This window comes from Rosa rugosa, chromosome 7 (assembly GCF_958449725.1).
Source record: "Rosa rugosa chromosome 7, drRosRugo1.1, whole genome shotgun sequence".
NCBI classification, from domain to species: Eukaryota; Viridiplantae; Streptophyta; class Magnoliopsida; order Rosales; family Rosaceae; genus Rosa; species Rosa rugosa.
The window spans coordinates 3,844,475-3,862,252 of NC_084826.1; the positions used below are offsets into that span (position 1 = coordinate 3,844,475).

At 37.8% G+C, this 17,778-nt stretch overlaps 2 protein-coding genes across 4 annotated transcripts; both read right to left on the bottom strand.

The window, feature by feature from the left end:
• Positions 1-780: 780 nt before the first annotated feature.
• On the bottom strand, positions 781-7,641 carry LOC133719781 (autophagy-related protein 18h). Of its 2 annotated transcripts, XM_062145951.1 has the most exons (10): positions 7,112-7,641; positions 5,398-5,853; positions 4,677-5,108; positions 4,152-4,391; positions 3,275-4,066; positions 3,018-3,193; positions 2,276-2,397; positions 1,912-2,189; positions 1,665-1,833; positions 781-1,150 (listed from the first exon to the last, which is right to left on the bottom strand). In XM_062145951.1, exons 1-10 carry the CDS (start codon positions 7,319-7,321, stop codon positions 1,146-1,148), a joined length of 2,880 nt encoding a protein of 959 aa, XP_062001935.1. In that variant the 5' UTR covers positions 7,322-7,641; the 3' UTR covers positions 781-1,145. The 2 variants fall into 2 exon arrangements, with proteins under 2 accessions (XP_062001935.1, XP_062001934.1); XM_062145950.1 differs by having other exon boundaries at positions 1,665-2,189; positions 7,112-7,640.
• A 1,678-nt stretch (positions 7,642-9,319) lies between these two features.
• Positions 9,320-14,355, bottom strand: LOC133721107 (receptor-like cytosolic serine/threonine-protein kinase RBK2). 2 transcript variants are annotated; one of them, XM_062147633.1, is made up of 9 exons: positions 13,942-14,355; positions 13,233-13,339; positions 12,791-13,153; positions 12,364-12,615; positions 12,122-12,279; positions 10,977-11,056; positions 10,766-10,901; positions 10,532-10,681; positions 9,320-10,127 (listed from the first exon to the last, which is right to left on the bottom strand). In XM_062147633.1, exons 1-9 carry the CDS (start codon positions 13,977-13,979, stop codon positions 9,957-9,959), a joined length of 1,455 nt encoding a protein of 484 aa, XP_062003617.1. In that variant the 5' UTR covers positions 13,980-14,355; the 3' UTR covers positions 9,320-9,956. The 2 variants fall into 2 exon arrangements, with proteins under 2 accessions (XP_062003617.1, XP_062003616.1); XM_062147632.1 differs by having other exon boundaries at positions 13,906-14,355.
• Between the last annotated feature and the right edge of the window lie 3,423 nt (positions 14,356-17,778).

The following is a 17,778-nucleotide window of genomic DNA, read 5'->3' on the forward strand; positions in this document are numbered from 1 at the left end:
AAGTTGGAGGAGTCGAGTCTCTTATGGGTATGAGACTGGAGATGGAGGCATAGAGAACATCCGGCGTCTTGGAATAGCCGGAGGTCGGAGATGGAGCGGCGGTCATTGCAGAAAAGGTGGTGGTTCTCTCTCTGTGGCCTGGGCCTGGGTAGGGGCAAGCCGAGTTCTTCTGGAGCTGGGAGAGAGGCAGGGGCAATTTTAGAATTTTGCCTGATAGGTGGGGCCCCACATGGTCTGACATGGCATGCCTCGTCAGCGAGTTAACGGCTCCAATTAACGGATTATTGACGAAAGGACCTATTAGATGAGATTTGATAATGTAGGGGTGTTTTTGATGAAATTGAAAGTCGAGGGACTGAATCGATGTTTGGCTCAAACCACAGGGTACTAAACAGTAATTAGCCCTTCTTTATTAGATTATTAGGTAGATTTTTATGTCTAAACCAATTGAAAAGAAAGATTTTAAAGAAAAACAGTCTTTTAACTATGATTTTTATTCCATTATGATTTATGAACCAGCAGTATAAATATCATTAGAAAAGGTTTCTATATTAGATTCGTAGGTAGATTATTATGTCTAATCCAATTGAAAAGAACGATAATAAAGAAAAAAAGTTTTTGAACTGTGATTTATGAACCACCAGTATAAATATCAAACTAGTTTGCGTGAATTAAGAACACAGAACAATAGGAGGTCATAATGCGCGAGAAAAGAATATGAATCAGAGGTCTAGTAAGAAAGCATCTGGCAGAAACTTGATAAATACAGCACAGAAAGAATGAATTACAATGTTATTTCTTATTTTCACTTTTATTTTTTTGCTTGAAGAATGAAATTTACAATGTTATACAGCACGAAAACAACCTGTCCACACAAATCATTTTCTATTTTGAATTTCCATTTACAACATTTACATGAGAATTAGAAGGGAAGGTACCAGGCATTTGCCCCAGCAGCACTACGCCAAACCAAAGATTATATCACTTGTATCAATTAGTCGGTAGCATTTTTCATTGTCGAAAAAAGACAACCTGAAACTTCATCAATTAAATTTCGCACTCAAATTTGGCTGAGCTCTCTTTAGCACACCAAGAAAATAAGGGCAGATCATTACTCCAGTACAATGGAGCACCGAAACGGTCCATCATCCTGCAACAACAAACTTGATTACGTCAATTGGGTCAAATTATCCAACAGATAAAGTTATGCAGCACATGCTTATTCCATCAGGTTCCGTTGATTGTAATGCTAGTCGCAATCAGTATTGTCAATATATGTCAAACATGAAAACAAAGTCTGAAAGAAGCGATGATTATTGTGCTTGCACACAAGAAACTAAATTGCACTTCAAAAAAGAAATAACCTTTAATATGAAAACAATTTCATTGATATACTTAATTTAACCAGATCAGCAGCACATGATAAAAGGAAAGAAAATTCAACAGTCATCCCCTCTAAAAACACTACGCCCCTGACATTCTTCACAAACCACTAGCGCGTGGAAAACAGGATGAGTGTTAAAAGAGCTTAAAAAGTAGTCAATATTATTTGATTGTATCCAGAAAAGGAATAAATGATTATGCCATCATTTACTATTAATATGTCAAAGAAAAGGATATTTCATATAAGTGAACAAGGAGTTCATGTTGTGAAATATTCTCACCTTCCTCGGAGAAGTCAAATACACCGCCAAGCATGTCATCATCGTCACCATCTTCCTCGCATTTCTCCCTATCACAGGGGCTGTTGCTACTGTCCACATCAGTTACAACTTCAGTTGATTCAGGAAAGTTGCTCAAAGGTGATGCTTTACAATACCCCTCTTGGAAAAACTGCTCAAAATCCAGTGAGTCATGTACTGGTCCCTCATCAAGGATGTTCATACTCAGATCAGAACGGTTGGAACTTACATTTGAACTTTCATTGGCCCCACCACTGTTCACCAAATGAACCTCTTGTGCAATAGTTCCATCAGCAGCAAGGGAACCACCTGTTAAAGTGGATTGACTCTTTAAAAAATTACTATCCTTAACCAGAGAAACACCTGAAGTCGGTTGTTTTGAAGGTATTGTAACAATATTATTCTTTATGGAGCTTTGGTTCAGTAGAGGTGACGCCAAAAAAGATCTCCCTCTTGTTTCCCCATTATTTCCATTCCCAGATTGGAGAATGGATGGATAAGAACCACCTAAATAAATGGAAGATAAAAGAGGTCTATTAGAAAGCCTGCTCAACCCATCAAACAATATATCACAGCATGAACAATTATCTTACCGGCATCTGGGTTGCCAGTTGATGCCAACTTGTCACCAGAAATATCAACATTTTCCAGAAATTTTTCTTTAGCTTCATGAGAATCAGAAGATGAACTTGAGAATCCTCTTCCAATAAGATCCCTGGAAAAGATAGCCAACAAAATTAAGTGGTGGGTCTAGATCTAGCTTTTCAGAGATATAATCCAACCAAATGGAACCACCAGTTATGAAGCACGTGAAAAATGTGAAAATGCATATTGTCAGGATATCTTAGCAAGCCAAAAGGAAATTTAGGACACGAAACAGAATTATTCTCAAGGGATGTCATACAGCAACCCATCATGTATCGTTTCCTTTCATAGATACAAGGGAAGGCATAAATAAGTAAGGAGTGATCCAAACTAGTTTGGAAATAAGAACTCTAGTGGATGGACTGTGGAATAAAAGAGTAACAAACTGAAACTGATATTCCTCCCTACATTGCAAGAACAAGAACTGAAAAGTTTTGGAAACATAACACATGACAGACCCCTGGTCACATTCACTCCATCTTCCAAATTTTCAAAGTCAACACCAGGAGCAAGTGTTTTATCAGATAGAATCACTTTTGATTTCTCTCATTTGCAACACATACTTCTCCCTTTTCTCTTGCATGCATCCGTATTAGCATAAAGCGATATACAAAAAGTAGTTATCACACAAACAATAAGAAGATAATAAGAAAATGCACCTCAAATTGATGAATACACCAGCAAAATTACCTGTCACTCCAATTAGACTGCACTCTTTGGAATTGATCAGAAACAGGTAGCAAATCCTTCCGCCTAATTTCAACCTCGTGAACAGGAACCTTTTCTATTTCAATCTCTCCTCCAGTAAGATCTTTAGTAAAATTTTGTTCAATGGCTCCCGGAGTACTCATTGTATAGAAATATATCTATTAGGCAAATAAAGGGATCACAAACATAATTGAGAATGTCAACAAGAAGGAATCTCACTGTTAAAACATAAAAGATACCTTAGACTTTTGCCAGATTGGAATCCTTCCACAGTTAATCTGAACCTCAGCGTTGGCGAGATACAAGTGAGATCGCTCAAGTGGTTTCACCGACTCCTCATCCCCAATATCATTAACATCACAATCAAAAGTATCCATGACTGTCTCCTCATCTTCTTGTCTCCCAAGTTTAATCCCAGAAATGCATTCCTCTCTTTCAGGCCAATCAGTTCTTCGGCAAACATCCCACCACTGCAGAGGTTCAACTTTCACTCGCAACTCCTCATCCTGTATTTGTACTGAAGAGCCTGGCACTGTTCTTGATGTAGCTTCACCAGGCTCTATCCCAACTCTTGGAAGTAGTTTAAACTGTACTGCATGACCAGAAGGAGTGTAAACCAATAGGTGCTCCAGAGCAGTTACCTTTAAATGAGAAGTTTGCAGATCATGAGCAACAGAATTATGAAATACAGCAGTAACAGCGCCAGATGGAATGGAAGCTTTTCCGGCTGCAGAAGACGCAGCATGACTAACTGTCTTGATCCACCCGGAGTTATCTTTTATTCTGCTAACCACAGAAAGGGTAACAGGGGGTGGTGGTGGAGAAAAAAGTTGCTGGTTTGTCAGGAAATAAGGAGTGAACCACCACGGTACAGACGGAACTGGCAAATGACTAGGCCCATCAACATGAGAACTCTGCTTGTGAGTAGTATCACCACCAAAGGGGGAAAGAGTAAAAATATGGCAAGTCCCCCTCGATGAAACAATTGTAATCCATTGACTGTATTGACTAAAACATATGTCTTGGATTACCTGTATTATATAACAAGAAAAAAGAAAGCCTACATCAATACAAGAGCATATTAGTGAGTAGATACATTTAAAGAAAGAAACGTACAGCTGATGTCATGCCACGATGGAGCTTGTAAAGGTGCACATGAGAGGAATTCAAGTCATAGTTCTGGGTGCCAGATCCAATACGTGATGGCATTATCCGAAAAATGTTAATATTGTTTCCATGTATCGAGGCAGTAACAAGGAGAGTCCCACTTGGGTCAAAACATAGAGCAGAAATGGGACTAGTATGTGCCCTAAATTGTGAAACGACCGCCCTGGAAACAATGTCTTTTACAACAACCTGCAATAACATACTTTAATAAGTAAAAATGGTTCAACGGCATAATAACAAAAACATAGAGAGGCACTGCAAAAATCAACCACACCCTCTGCCTTTTATAGTATCAGGCTCTCGTAAACTGTTGGGCAATTGTAAGTATGTTGGAGATCCTTATTCTCATGTGGGTAAGCTCAACTCAAACAGGTGATGTCAAGAAAAAATCTTCTTTTATTCCATATGCTGTGAAATAATAATGGCTTACGGTGTAAGATTAAAACAAAATTTTAAGCTACAAAGAAAACTCACCATTCCAGCAATATCTGTTTCTGTTGAATGTGATCCAACCTTCCCAACTTTCCAGATAGAATTTGATGACACTGGAGAGCTGGAACCATCTGGTTGATAGTACTTAGACAAAGTTTTGTAGCCCATGTCTCCCAGATTTAGCAACCCAGCAGCTAACTGCTTACTAGATTCCATGGCATACCGAGCCACCAGATTTCCATTACTTGGTGAAGTTGATGGACTGACACCTGGAGGTGTAAGACTTTGCGGGCTTAGTCGGCAAGTGTTTGACAGTAAAGGGTTGTTGGAGGCATAAGCCAACCACCTGGGACCAACAGCCATGGGACCATATCCAATATTAACCCCAACCAGTCCTTGGACTCCCAACTGGGGGACAGGATAAGTAAGAACACTGAACTTGTTCTCTAGAGTGACAGCATCAAAGCAGTATATCTGCCAGCAATATTAAAAACAAACTTAAGCCAGGTTTGAACATTTCATTATCTATATAGCCCTACAAAAATTACATAATATTTATATTTTAATGATATATTTTCCCCGGTTAATGTCCCAAACCATTAAAGATTCTTCTTCTTTGATAAAAAAAAAACGGTGAACATACCACAAGCATACCCACTAATTGAAAACAACATAAAAGAAAAAAGTAAGAAAAGAAAAGCAATAAATTTCTGAATTTATGTAAACTATATATTATGAATACTTGGAATAAGCTAGTGCTTACTTGAGAGGCAAGACCAACAGCCACTATCTGAGGACTGCATCTAACCATATACACAGTCGAGCGGAATCTCAGAACATGAACATAACTGTGAGACCTTAGTGAATAAAACCGAACAACTCTAGGAGACATAGCAGAGTTGCTTGTTTGAGGCTCAGTATAACCATTTACCAAACCATCTCTTCCATTTTGTGTCATACCAGAGTTCTTTGATTCTTCACATGCAACAACCATGAGTAATGGATGCGAAGATCTGAATCCTTCAGGACCTTGAGAGATTCTAGGCAGGGGCAGGATCTGTAAAAATGTGACTGGATCATCACGTTTTGATACAAGCTCACTGACATCAGAGGCATCTTCAACATCAAGGACTTGAAAGCCATTGACATAACCAAGTAGCAGAACATGTTTGAAGGAAGATGGACCAAGATCTAGTCTGTCAAAGCATGCCCACAACACCTGTCTTCCAGAAAAAATAACCATGTCACTACATCAAATGTAATAACAGATAAAGTGTATACAAGAAGTAAAAACGGAAACCATCAACAGAAAATGCAAGAGATAGTTTTACTTATGTTATGCACGGATCAAAAGAAAACAAAGCAATTGGGTAAAGGAAATGCTGAAAAGGTATATCATGCTTCTTACATTTTTGAACCAGAACAGGAAACTCTTCTACTTAAATCTCTGTCTCACCATTTCCCAACTACCTAGAGCTCACATTTTATTACACACCTGGTGTTTAAACACACTTGCATAAAACTACTTGACATCCAGAAAATTAACAGCTCCAAAATTCACTTTTTGTTGTATACTTCTAACATTATCCAGATTCACTTAAATTACATGCTATGCCTAAATGGTAATGGACATTTATTGGAAGAATCATCCATGGCAGAACACCAAAAACTCATAGACAAGGGCACTGATAAGTGCATGATATCCATCCATCAGTAACAGATTATTAACTTGATCACCATATGTAAACAATATTGAGTGCATCAACAAGTATGATTTTCTCATTCAATATTCTCCAACTTCAGATTAATCATTGCACGCCTTGTTCTATAATCAGTTAGGTTTCAACTTCTATGTTCGTTAAGCAATGAGACTTCATTTATTTCCATCCTTCCACACATCAAACCACTCCAAAACATCAGTTTCCAGTGCCCACGATAGGAACAAAGAAACGAGGCAGAGCACCATTATAAACAACAGTGCCTGGTTGAGCCATAATTTCCCCTCATCAAGACATAACCCAACAAAACCAAATTCACACGAAGCAACAACAATTAAATCCTCCATTCGCCGCCCTATTTTTCGCACCAGACAAATACATATAAACTAAAGAACTTCAATATAACCAGCAAAATGCGAAACGAAATTCACAATTCCATCACATTTCATCATTTCTTCCACAATTTTCTCAGTAAACTAACCAAGCAAGCACCAAGCTCTAACTCTTTTTCCACTCTCTGTTCCTCATAATCTTTAATTCTCTCCCTCTTCCCCGAATTTGAGTCAACAAACCAAGCACGGCTAAAGCACAAAGAACTCAGCAAGATTTCATTTCTAACACCTTACTGCTCTCAATTTCAAATTCAAACTAAACCTAACACAATTCTCCACAACCAATTCCAGAGCCCACTCAACTTCAACTCCAAAACTCCAGCAACAAATTAAGAACGACGCAAGAATCAAAACAAGAAAATCGAACCTGGTCTCGGGACTCGTGCGGGTCAGCGGAGATGGAAGCGGCGACGGAGGCGCTGGCCGACCGGACGCCGGAGGAGGCGGTCTTAATGCAAGAGGAAATGAATTTCAGAGAATTAGGAAGGAAGCCATTATTGCTGTGATGACGATGATGATGATGATGATGATTAGTCTGAACTTTCGTGTTGTTGCCGTTGTAAAGGTTCTTCTTCATAATATACTCCGCCGGAGAATAACTTCTCGGAGAATGTCACCGCCGACCGCCGCCGCGGAGGAGGAGTCACCGGAGAGGGAAGTAAGAGCTAGAGCAGTGGTGGACCCCACCGCCGACGGGGAGTCGCCGACTTGCGACGATCGGAAATAGCATAAACGGTGTCGTGCTGATCAAGGCGGTGGAGGAGGAGGGTGGTTGGGTTTTTTTTTTTTTTTTTTTCGTTTTGGTTTTGACCTTCAACACGGACACGGTTCGTTTCGGTTTTTGTAATCGAAATGTCTCTCTCTCTCTCTCTCTCTTTTCTGGCTTTTTTAGTTTCTGGCTCTCTCCCTCTGTGCTTGGTGTTAATTGTACTGTAAGCTAGTTTTGGGGAAATGACGGAAATGGCCCGGTGGGTCTGGATAATCTCATTGCGAGACCCCTAGGGACGAAGGGAGAGGTTATTGAAGACGAAAATGACTGCCCCACTAATTGGCTTTTGCGATGATTATGATAAGTAGTAATAATTATCGATTAATTTTTGTTCATGCCCAAAAGGCCAAAATAAATCTACAGTAATTAATTTCCTAGCATAAATTGGTAAGGAAATGATATTTCTTTATATCTAATCCGTCATAATTGTTCTCTTGTCCTTGAGTTTTAATTCCATTTTAGTTGTGGTTTTCATTCGTATTCATTTACGTGTATGGTTGTTTTAGCGTTTAGAGGTAACGCAGCTGGACCGAAAAGTTTACGTTATTTTAGCATTAAAAGGTAACGCATCTGGACTAAAAGATGACTAAGTAATGTATTTATGGTTATTAAGTAATATATTGACAGTCTTTTAATAATATGAAACTTAGCAGAAGCCCGTGAAATACGTACGTGAGGATAAAAATTCTAAAAATAGAGTCATTTTCAAAAGATGTCTAGACTTCAGAGACCTATTTCCGTTACTTTTATTCTTTCGAGATCAACTTTCTTTGGTTATTTTGACCAATATGGTTTCTACAGTTTTTTGCCAATATGGAGAGCAAATACTTCTCTTTTTTTACTATGTATTATAGATAACAACAAAAATAAATAAATATATATATAGTGGTCACATGCATATCTTCAAACACTTTTCCTTTTCTAAATAGGCTACTCAATTTTGTTTTCGTTTTTGAGTCTCCAATCCTAATGTATGACTAAGATACGAATTAATCTAAGCTTAGAAGAGTTGTATAGTTTTACACGACCTTCGGATTAATTAAGATGAGGTTTAATCCAAGTTCTTCCGTATCGTCCCATAATGCAAGAGTAGCCGGACGGGGCTAAAGTGGTCATTTTGACTACGAAATGATGGAGGTGAGTCAGGTAACCACGGGGTCGGGGTCCGACGCTAATTAATGAAAAGTACGGGGGAGTCAAACGATATTAGTCTAAGTAGCGGGGATGGATTTGATATTAAGAGCATAACGTAAGGAATAAAAGAAAAGAGAAATGGAAATTCAAAAATAGTGGGAACATTGGTTACTTTACGACAAGCAACAGGAATATCTCAAGCTAGATGAGGAACAACAACACGTTTGTTTGTTTTTTTTTTTCTTCTTTTCTTTTTTTAGATGATATTGTTATTTGTTGTCATAGTGTCATCACTTAGCTGAGTTTGAAACAAATGAACATCACATTGACTTTTTTTTTTTTTTTTTCTTCAGATTATTGGCCGAATAAGAGTTGGGAAATACACTCGTCCATTCCATACTGCAGTTTCATAATATGAACCGTTTGTTTCTTATATCACTATTCAAAGATGTTGTCCATGAAAAATCAAACCCATTAGAGATCACTCACTTATTCAATTATATCATACAAATAAACGGTGTTAATAAAATTTAAGAATCTAACGACCAACTGGTCATTTGTTTGATGAAATTATAGTAACAAAGTATCTCCCAATCGGTTGATTTTTTTGTTATGATGGTCTTTACAAGGTGATTTACATAATAAAATGTTCAGATTATGAAATTATGATCATGATGACAAAAATTTGGACGAGCTCTTTCAAAATGAAAGTATTTTCCAACAAAGTTTATCACCTCACAATATCGGGTCAAGGCCCATTTATGAGGACTAAAATGCACCAGAAATGGATCCATCAAATGGTACTCATATGGGCCTATGGCATTTTGAGCATTACCAACATGTTTAGGACAAGCCCAATTTACATAAGAGTTGAAGAACATAATCCATAACCGATATCTTCCAAACAGTGACATTACAGCAAGTTTGAGCTATGTACCAAGCAATGGAAGAAGAACACAAGCTAGCAATTGGGTTTGTACAATGGAAATATAAAAACAGAGTCATCTTACATTACATGCGATTCGAAACAACCATCCTGGCTCTTGGATATCCATGGTGCTTGAAATGAAGTTTTCACGGTCATCAGCAAACACACTGAAATCGTGTTGCTTATCAACATCTCTCACATTGCTCAAGTTACAACACCACCAAAAAGTCACGGTTTCCAGTAATAAGAGTGCTTGCAATCACCATGGAAAACCAAGTAAACCGACTTAGATCACCATGGAATATGCAAGCACACCAGAAAGCTGAACAACGAGAACTGACAACAATCACCAAGCTTTGGGAAAATTCCATCAATCTATTTTCAAATGTCAAAAGCAATCTGCTTGTGTCGGCGGAGATCCCTCAGATACTTTGTTGAGTTATATTCTTGTGCATCCATCAGTTCTTCCGAGTATGTTCTCAGCAGGGACCTCCTTTTCGTTTCTTTTGCACACTTGGAGACATACTCGTCACCTCTTAGCAGTACCACAACCTGCGCCCAATGAAAGAATGTAAATCAATCAGCCATTTGATACCATGCATTGTTTTAAGCATGTCCAGGGGAGTGAAGGCAGAATATGAGGCTGAACATCACGAAAATGGTGAAAGGGGCTATAGCCTGTGTCCTCTAGGAATAATCCAGAAAACAGAAACAGCCTAAGATTTTAAGATACCCAAAAGACCTACAATTTTACATTTGCTTGACTCATTTAACTAGAAAAAGGATATATTTTGCATTTAACAGAAGAAAAAAGATTACAAACTTGCATTAGGCTTCAAGTGTAGGAAGAGACAGATGGGAGATGAAGAAATGAATTATTCTAATTGTGAACTAAAATGCAGAATGAAAACGAACTCCAACTGTAGAGGAGATGTGCATAATGCATCTGTACTTGCCTGACTCATGCGGGGACGTAGAATAGAAGACTGCTCTATGCATAAAGATGCAGTCAAAATCATATGATCCATCTCTGTGCTGTCATAGTTGTCACCAATAGAAGGATCAACAAGCTCCTTGACGTCATTTTTATTAAGCAAGGGCTTTGCCTACAACAATGAAAAACAGGCAGCTCAGAATGTGTGTATACATTGACAACACGGGATGGTAGGATCAAATTATGCAGAACTTACCCAAATTACAAGGCTTTGCTGAAGATTATCCAAAGCTGGACGCCCAGTTATAAGCTCCAAGAGTAGGACTCCAAAAGAATAAACATCAGTCTTTTCATCTACAATCCCATGCATGAAATATTCAGGAGCAAAATACCTGCCATTGAAGGTTACGTGATTGAGAAGATGAACTATTGTGTTAACTGTAAAACAAAGCTGTTTTCTTACTGACCCAAATGTGCCCTCAAACTTAGAGACGTTGTGATGAGTCCATTGTTTCGGTAGCCACTTTGCAAGCCCAAAGTCACATATCTGGAATAAAATAAGGTATGCCAGTCAGTGATTCATATTCAAATAAAAGGGAAGTTAGGGGAGTTAAAGATGAATATACAGAGTTCTATAGCATATCATATTTGGAACTAAGGCAAACCAATGGAAAAGGAGAAGTAAAATAAGTTTATTCAAGGCATCGTAAACAGTCCTTGAAAACTGAATAAAAATAAAAATAATGAGTACCAACGTCACTTGAGCCTCAATCATTATAGTCTATGACATTGGTTAGAATTGTCTTCAGCTTCAATTTTTCAAGCTTTCACTCTGAGGAAACACTTGAAAGTATATCCTTGAGTTTAAATCATTGTTTTATCTAAGGACAAACTATTGAGGCTTTTAAAAGAAAGTGATCTGACTGAAAGTTTCCTGTGTTCTGGGAGGTTTTTGTACGCTAAGGATCCTTAAAACTTTATTCTTGTTTAAAAGAATTAGAGTTGATTCTGACATGATAACGACCGCATATACCTAGAGCCGAATGAATACTAATGATACTAATGTTAAAATTGTTTTAGATATTGTTTCTACTGAAGAATACGGAACGGGAACTATGTGTGGATCATGATGGGGAGAGAGAGAGAGATAACACCGCATGTATAGTGGTTCACCTTGCTCTTGAGGCTCCATGATCCCTATACTTGTATCACTACAAAGGTCACTTGACCTCACTCATAGTAGAATCTCTAAGTGGACGTAGCCTTGCCTCAAGAGCAAGGTGAACCACTATACATGCGGTGTTATCTCTCTCTCTCTCCCCATCATGATCCACACATAGTTCCCGTTCCGTATTCTTCAGTAGAAACAGATATCAACTGCACATTCATAGCTATAACTTAACAAAGATTGTGTATTTGCATAGAACGGACAGAGATACAGAGAGCCAATGTATCAGTTTATCAGTCAAAGTATTGCAAAGGTTAGGCAGCAATATATAGCCAATTTTCTTAGCAATTTGTGAGTTTACAACGTCAACCAGGAAATACAAAATAAAAAGGCAGTACTTCAAGTTTCAATGTCTGATTGAATTGGCATTAGAGTTGCAAATACCTGAGGCACAAAATCCTCTGTAAGTAGAATATTATCAGCCTTGATATCTCTATGGATGATTCGCCTCTGACAACTATCATGAAGATACAGCAGACCATCTGCTGCCCCTAACGCTATTTTATACCTTTTACTCCAATCAAGAATATAATTCTTTGGACCTGGAGTATAAAAATTACATAAGAAACTCATAAATCAATAGGCGGTATAAATCAACAACAGGAGCATATAGTTTATGAGCATACCATGCAGGAGAGATCCTAAACTCCCAAGTGGAGATAATTGAAAAACAAGGTGCATTCCTTTTTCAACGCAACAGCCAATTAGCTTAGCAGTATTAGGATGATCTACATGAGCTATAATGCCAAGTTCAGATAGAAAGCCTGCAGTTTTCTCATCGGATGTTCCATTAGTCAGCCGCTTTACTGCTACTAGTTGCCCATCCTTTAAAGTCCCCCTATATACTTCGGAATAGCCACCCTTTCCAATTATATTTTCTGCAAACAATGTCATAATTTAGAAGAAATAACATTTAATCTTAGAAGCATCCATATAGAATAGAAATCAAGTGGACGATATTGCATCCCAAAAGTGTATGTTCTACTATGAAACTGATCAAATGAGCGTACCCACTGTGTAATAGCTCTAAATATATGAAGGGAAGTTATGTACCATTGTTGAAATTATTGGTGGCGGTTTGGAGTGCAGAGAAGGAGAAACTCTTTAATGGAGACTTGAAGTTGTAGATATTAGTCAGTACTGAATTGTCTTTTGTACTGTTGCTCCTTCTTTTTATTGACATCTTGGATACACCAAGAGGGAAGAAGTGCTGCTTGATTGATCTTTTACTCCACAGCTTAAAAAATCTACACCAGTGAGATTGAGGCTTTGAATCTGGACAAGAAGCTTCTGCTTCTGGTTTGCTGTTTTCAGAAACGCTAGTTTCAGATTCAAAGCTTTCCACGCAAGCTTCCAAAACTCCTCTAGGAGATTGGCCATCATGTTTCTCCTTTTCTATATCCCTATATCTCAAATCTACAAAGAGGAACACAATCATTATAACCCCTTGATACAAAAAACACAAACACACATAGGAAGAAGGAAGCTAAGCTACCTTGGGCCGAAACAGAATGGCGTAGACCACCTCTTCTTTTAGGTATTACCACAGAAACCTCATTAGGATCATTCACTTCTATTCTTTCAAGGTTCTTACCAGGCCCCCTGAATAGAAATTATCCAAAATGTGTTGTCATTGGTTAACAAACTACAATCACCACAATACAATGCACGAAGTGAAATTTGAAACCCGACTATCTGGTTCTGCAATAGAAACCATCTAGAGACCCCAAGAGGGAATATATTCATAATCCACACTCAAACTACATCTAGCATCCATAAAAAATAGACCATGAAACTAAATCTTGGTGAAAACTTCCCAAAGGAACCCGAAAGAGAAAGGCTTTTAGATCATTACCAGAGCACTCAAATTAATATGGAACTTATGGGACATATCATCTTAAAAACAGAACAGGAAACACAGAGGAATTGCAAAAGGTTTACTACTAGCTACAGAAAACTTCACAAAACGCCCAAAAGGGAAAAACTTTAGATCATTACCAAAGTACTCAAACTTTTCTAGGACATGACTAAATTCCCAAATCCAAATTGGGACAAAACTCAGATTCAGCAAACTATGCACACTTTGCTATCAAAAGACCAGAGGCTCAAGCTCAATCCAGAACCTTACAAAACTAAACAAAATCTCAAATTGAAATAACAAGACATACCCAAATGAGAGAACATGAAGAAGAAAACTGGCATACCATGGACAATAAGGTCCCTGCACTTCTCCATTTGCCATCAACAGAGAGCCACTTAACAACCCCAGACCAGCTTTCAAATACAGAGTGATTCAAACAAGGCCCTGTTAATTGTTTCCAACTATTCCGAGCTGCAAAATCTCATTGTTATGATCCACGGAAGATAGATAGAGAAGAAGGGAATCTGTGGAACGCTAAAAACAGTAAAGTGGGTTCTCATTTATTTCGTTGTTTGCTTTTGTTGGTGAACACTCTACAGAGAAGAGAGTGATGTACGGCTTCTTCTCAACATGGGTCCGATAGAGTCGCTGTTAGGGTCTCACTGGGTTACTGACAAGTGTTGAAAGCTCCACAGCGACTTGTGCTCTCGAACCTTAAAACCAAGTGAGAGAAAGTTTCAGAGGGAAAGTAGAGGGACGTTGGTCGTAGTTGAATCAAATTTAAGTTCCCCTAGAAAAGGGTGTTTTAAGCAAATTTGGTCTGTCTATATCTCTCACTTATTGGACTCTTGAGATGTCAAATCCTTTCAGTTTTGGCCCTCTTTGGTAGTAAATTAACTATTTCATATGCTAATTTCATTTTGATTAATGTATTTAACCATTTGTTGACATTATTAAATCTGAGTAATAAAAGTGTATTTCCATAATTCTAAATGTCAGAAAAAGTCATCGGTGTTTTAGAATCGTTCATCGTTACAATAATAAGTGACAATTAAGTTCGATAAAGATTAGTTTGGAATTAAATCACAAATTAAATAGCAATAATATAAGAGCCATTATGTGGGGCTTTTAACAAAAGATGAAGGAGAGGTTATGATTTCTTCAACTTCATTAGCTCATTCTATGGATTATTGCTTTGTGCAGTCTCTAATATTCTTTCTAATCTCGCATTTTTTAATGTTTTAACTTTACTATTAATGAAAAGTTGGAGTTTTATTCTACTGTCATTCATGCTTTGTATAGTCTCTGTATCATATCCTCTTTGATTCTTATATCCTCTAATGCAACATACAGGGGCGTAGCCAAGACAAGGGCTACTTGGGCTATAGCCCAAGGGAAAATTTGGCCCAAAATCGACCAAGTATGGGTATAGCCCAATAAAAAAGAAAAAAAGAAAAAAAAAATATATATATATATATACACACACTGATGCTTGTAGGTCGACTCTCAGCTCTCCCCTTCTTCGGTTTCTCCCCTGTGGGCTGTGGCGCTGTCCCCATTTGCTTCCCCCTTCCAGCCTTCCAGAGTTCCAGGTTCGATTAGCTAGTTCCGGCAGTCAGCCGAGCCACCTCTGCCGCTCCACGCCTGAGCTACCTCCTCCGCCACAGTCCACCGAGCCACCTCTACTGCGGTCTGCATCTTTGGATTCCCTGCGACAGTGCGACTCCTTGAATTCTTGAAGGCTTCAAATCTTCAATCCCTAATGCTCATATTCTCAGTTAAACACCGTATACCCAATACCCATGCTGATGATGTTTGAATCGTGTATTCGTGATGTTTGGTGTTTAGGGTGAGGTGACTGAGGTGGGAATTGGGAATGGGTTGATGTTGATAATTGGGAATGGGTAATGGGTAATGGGTTGATGAGATTCATTGATATTATGCAGGTTTGGCTATAGAGACATCAAAAAAAAATTTAGCCCACCCCATTGTCGAATCCTAGCTACGGCCCTGGCAACATATCCTCTTTTTTATATCACATTCTCTTGTTTTCGATTTACATTATTTGATTTGATGACAATCTTTTATGGATTATTATTGTTTACACCTCTCAATAACTGTAAATGATATTTTTAAAAATAGTCCGCATGAGAGGGTATGCTTGGGTGAAGAACGAACTATAATTGGAAAATGACTTCTATATTTAGAAATAGGTCATTTATATTCAACGGTTTTTTTTTATAATTTAATAATTTTTTATTGTTCTTTGAATGAAAGAAACAAGATTCATTGAGCATCAATAAAACTAATTATTATCGAATAGTGAATGCTCTTTTAGTCATCAATTTTCCTCTTTATATTATTTATTGTCAAGACTAATTAAGTTCTCTAAATTATCGTTCTCGTCAAAAGTTATTGACGCTTTATTTTTAGAGATTTGTCTCCTGCTTCTATATTTCTTTTTGAATTTACTTTGTTGAGACAATTATGCTGTTTTTCTCTTAATTTCCTATATATATGTTAAGGTATTTTCTTTTTCTTAACATTCAATTTACTTTATGCCTAAAATGAAAGCTAATTAATAAGATCAACGTCCCACTATGCAAAAACTTACGACGAAGAGGAACATAGAGTAAATAGAGAATACCATAAGGGTGTGGTGCGCAAACTCATGCACTTCAAAAACAACAAGGACACCATCCCCAATGTTAGAGACCAAGAGAGTGACTTATGGAAAAAGAATGTTGTTTTTGTCCCATTGCAACCCAAGTCGGCAATTACTACCTACCAAACCCTAACATAAAACCCATTTAAAAGATGGCACTGCAATTAGACTTGTATAATAGAACAGTTCGTGACCTACACGAAATTCTAATAAGTATTGCCGACGATGTGCCTTGTCTTGCAATCTTGAGCTGAATGGAAGATTCATTACTGGCCAAAATAAAAGCTTACTATAATCCTTCTTATGTGACAAGTTAACACAAAGCCAGAAGAAAGCCAGAAGACGTTTTGCTTTGGCATATGCTTCAATTCCCATCTGTCTTGATTATTGAATGTTAAAAGTGTGCACGCCGACACTCCTACACGGCAACACAAGTGTTATTGTTCGAAACGGTGGATCGTTCGACTTTACTTAATAGATTTTTAATTGTCAATGTAATATTACATTTATAGAGCTTATTTTATCGTTGTTGTTATATAAGACATATCTCTCTTTAATATGATCATTTTATTAAAGAAATTGTCATTTCTCCTCTAAAAACGAAAGGAAGAGAGGTCGAAGAAAATATTGCATGATAATGATGAAGAGACTAGACTACATGTTAGGTGGTATGGAGGAGTGAAATCAGATTCAGAGAGGGTCCATGGTATGCCGGGTGCTGTGCTAACATGGTATGAGCTGTGGTGAGTGAGTAGTCATGGCTCATTATTATGAATGACAATATATGAGTTTGGTAGTGGTCATCGGATGCGGACATTTGCAGCTGATATAAATCAAGCAACCACATCAAGTTTGGATTGTAAAATTTGATGACTATTATTTGCAATTCACATCAAGACAGTGAAAATTTTGAATGATGGTTGTGCTCGAATTCTAGAGTGATGAAATATTTATTGTCGGGGGCATTGATTATAGATACTAGATAGTTAAATCAAAGTTAGTTTCTTAGTAAGTGGTTCAAGAAAATTTGATATGTCGGTCTTCTTTTTTATTAAGATGAAGGATAAATTCGTTGATTAATTATCAAACGACCATATTAGGTTATAGTCAGAGCGATACATACACTAAAATCTTAGCTCCTGAACTGAAAATAGACAAACTGTCTAATTCACATATGGCCTAATCAGGAGAAATTAATCCATATTGAAAACTTAGCTGGATAACACACTTTATTCAAGTATGACGTATGTCTTCTTATTAGGGCTGGGCATTTAGCCCGAAAACTCGAAACCCGGCCCGGAATAGGCCCGACACTGGCCCGAACGGTCCGGGCCCTTTAAAAAAATTTGACAATTTAAAAAAACCCGGCCCGAAAACATTATATAACGGGCCGGGCCCGGTCCTTAAAAAAAAAAACCCGAAGGCCCGAACTCATGTATAAACAATTTTTTAGTTTCTTATTCTTCACTCTTCTTCTCTCATCTTCTCTCTCATCTTCTTTCTCTCCTTTCTTTT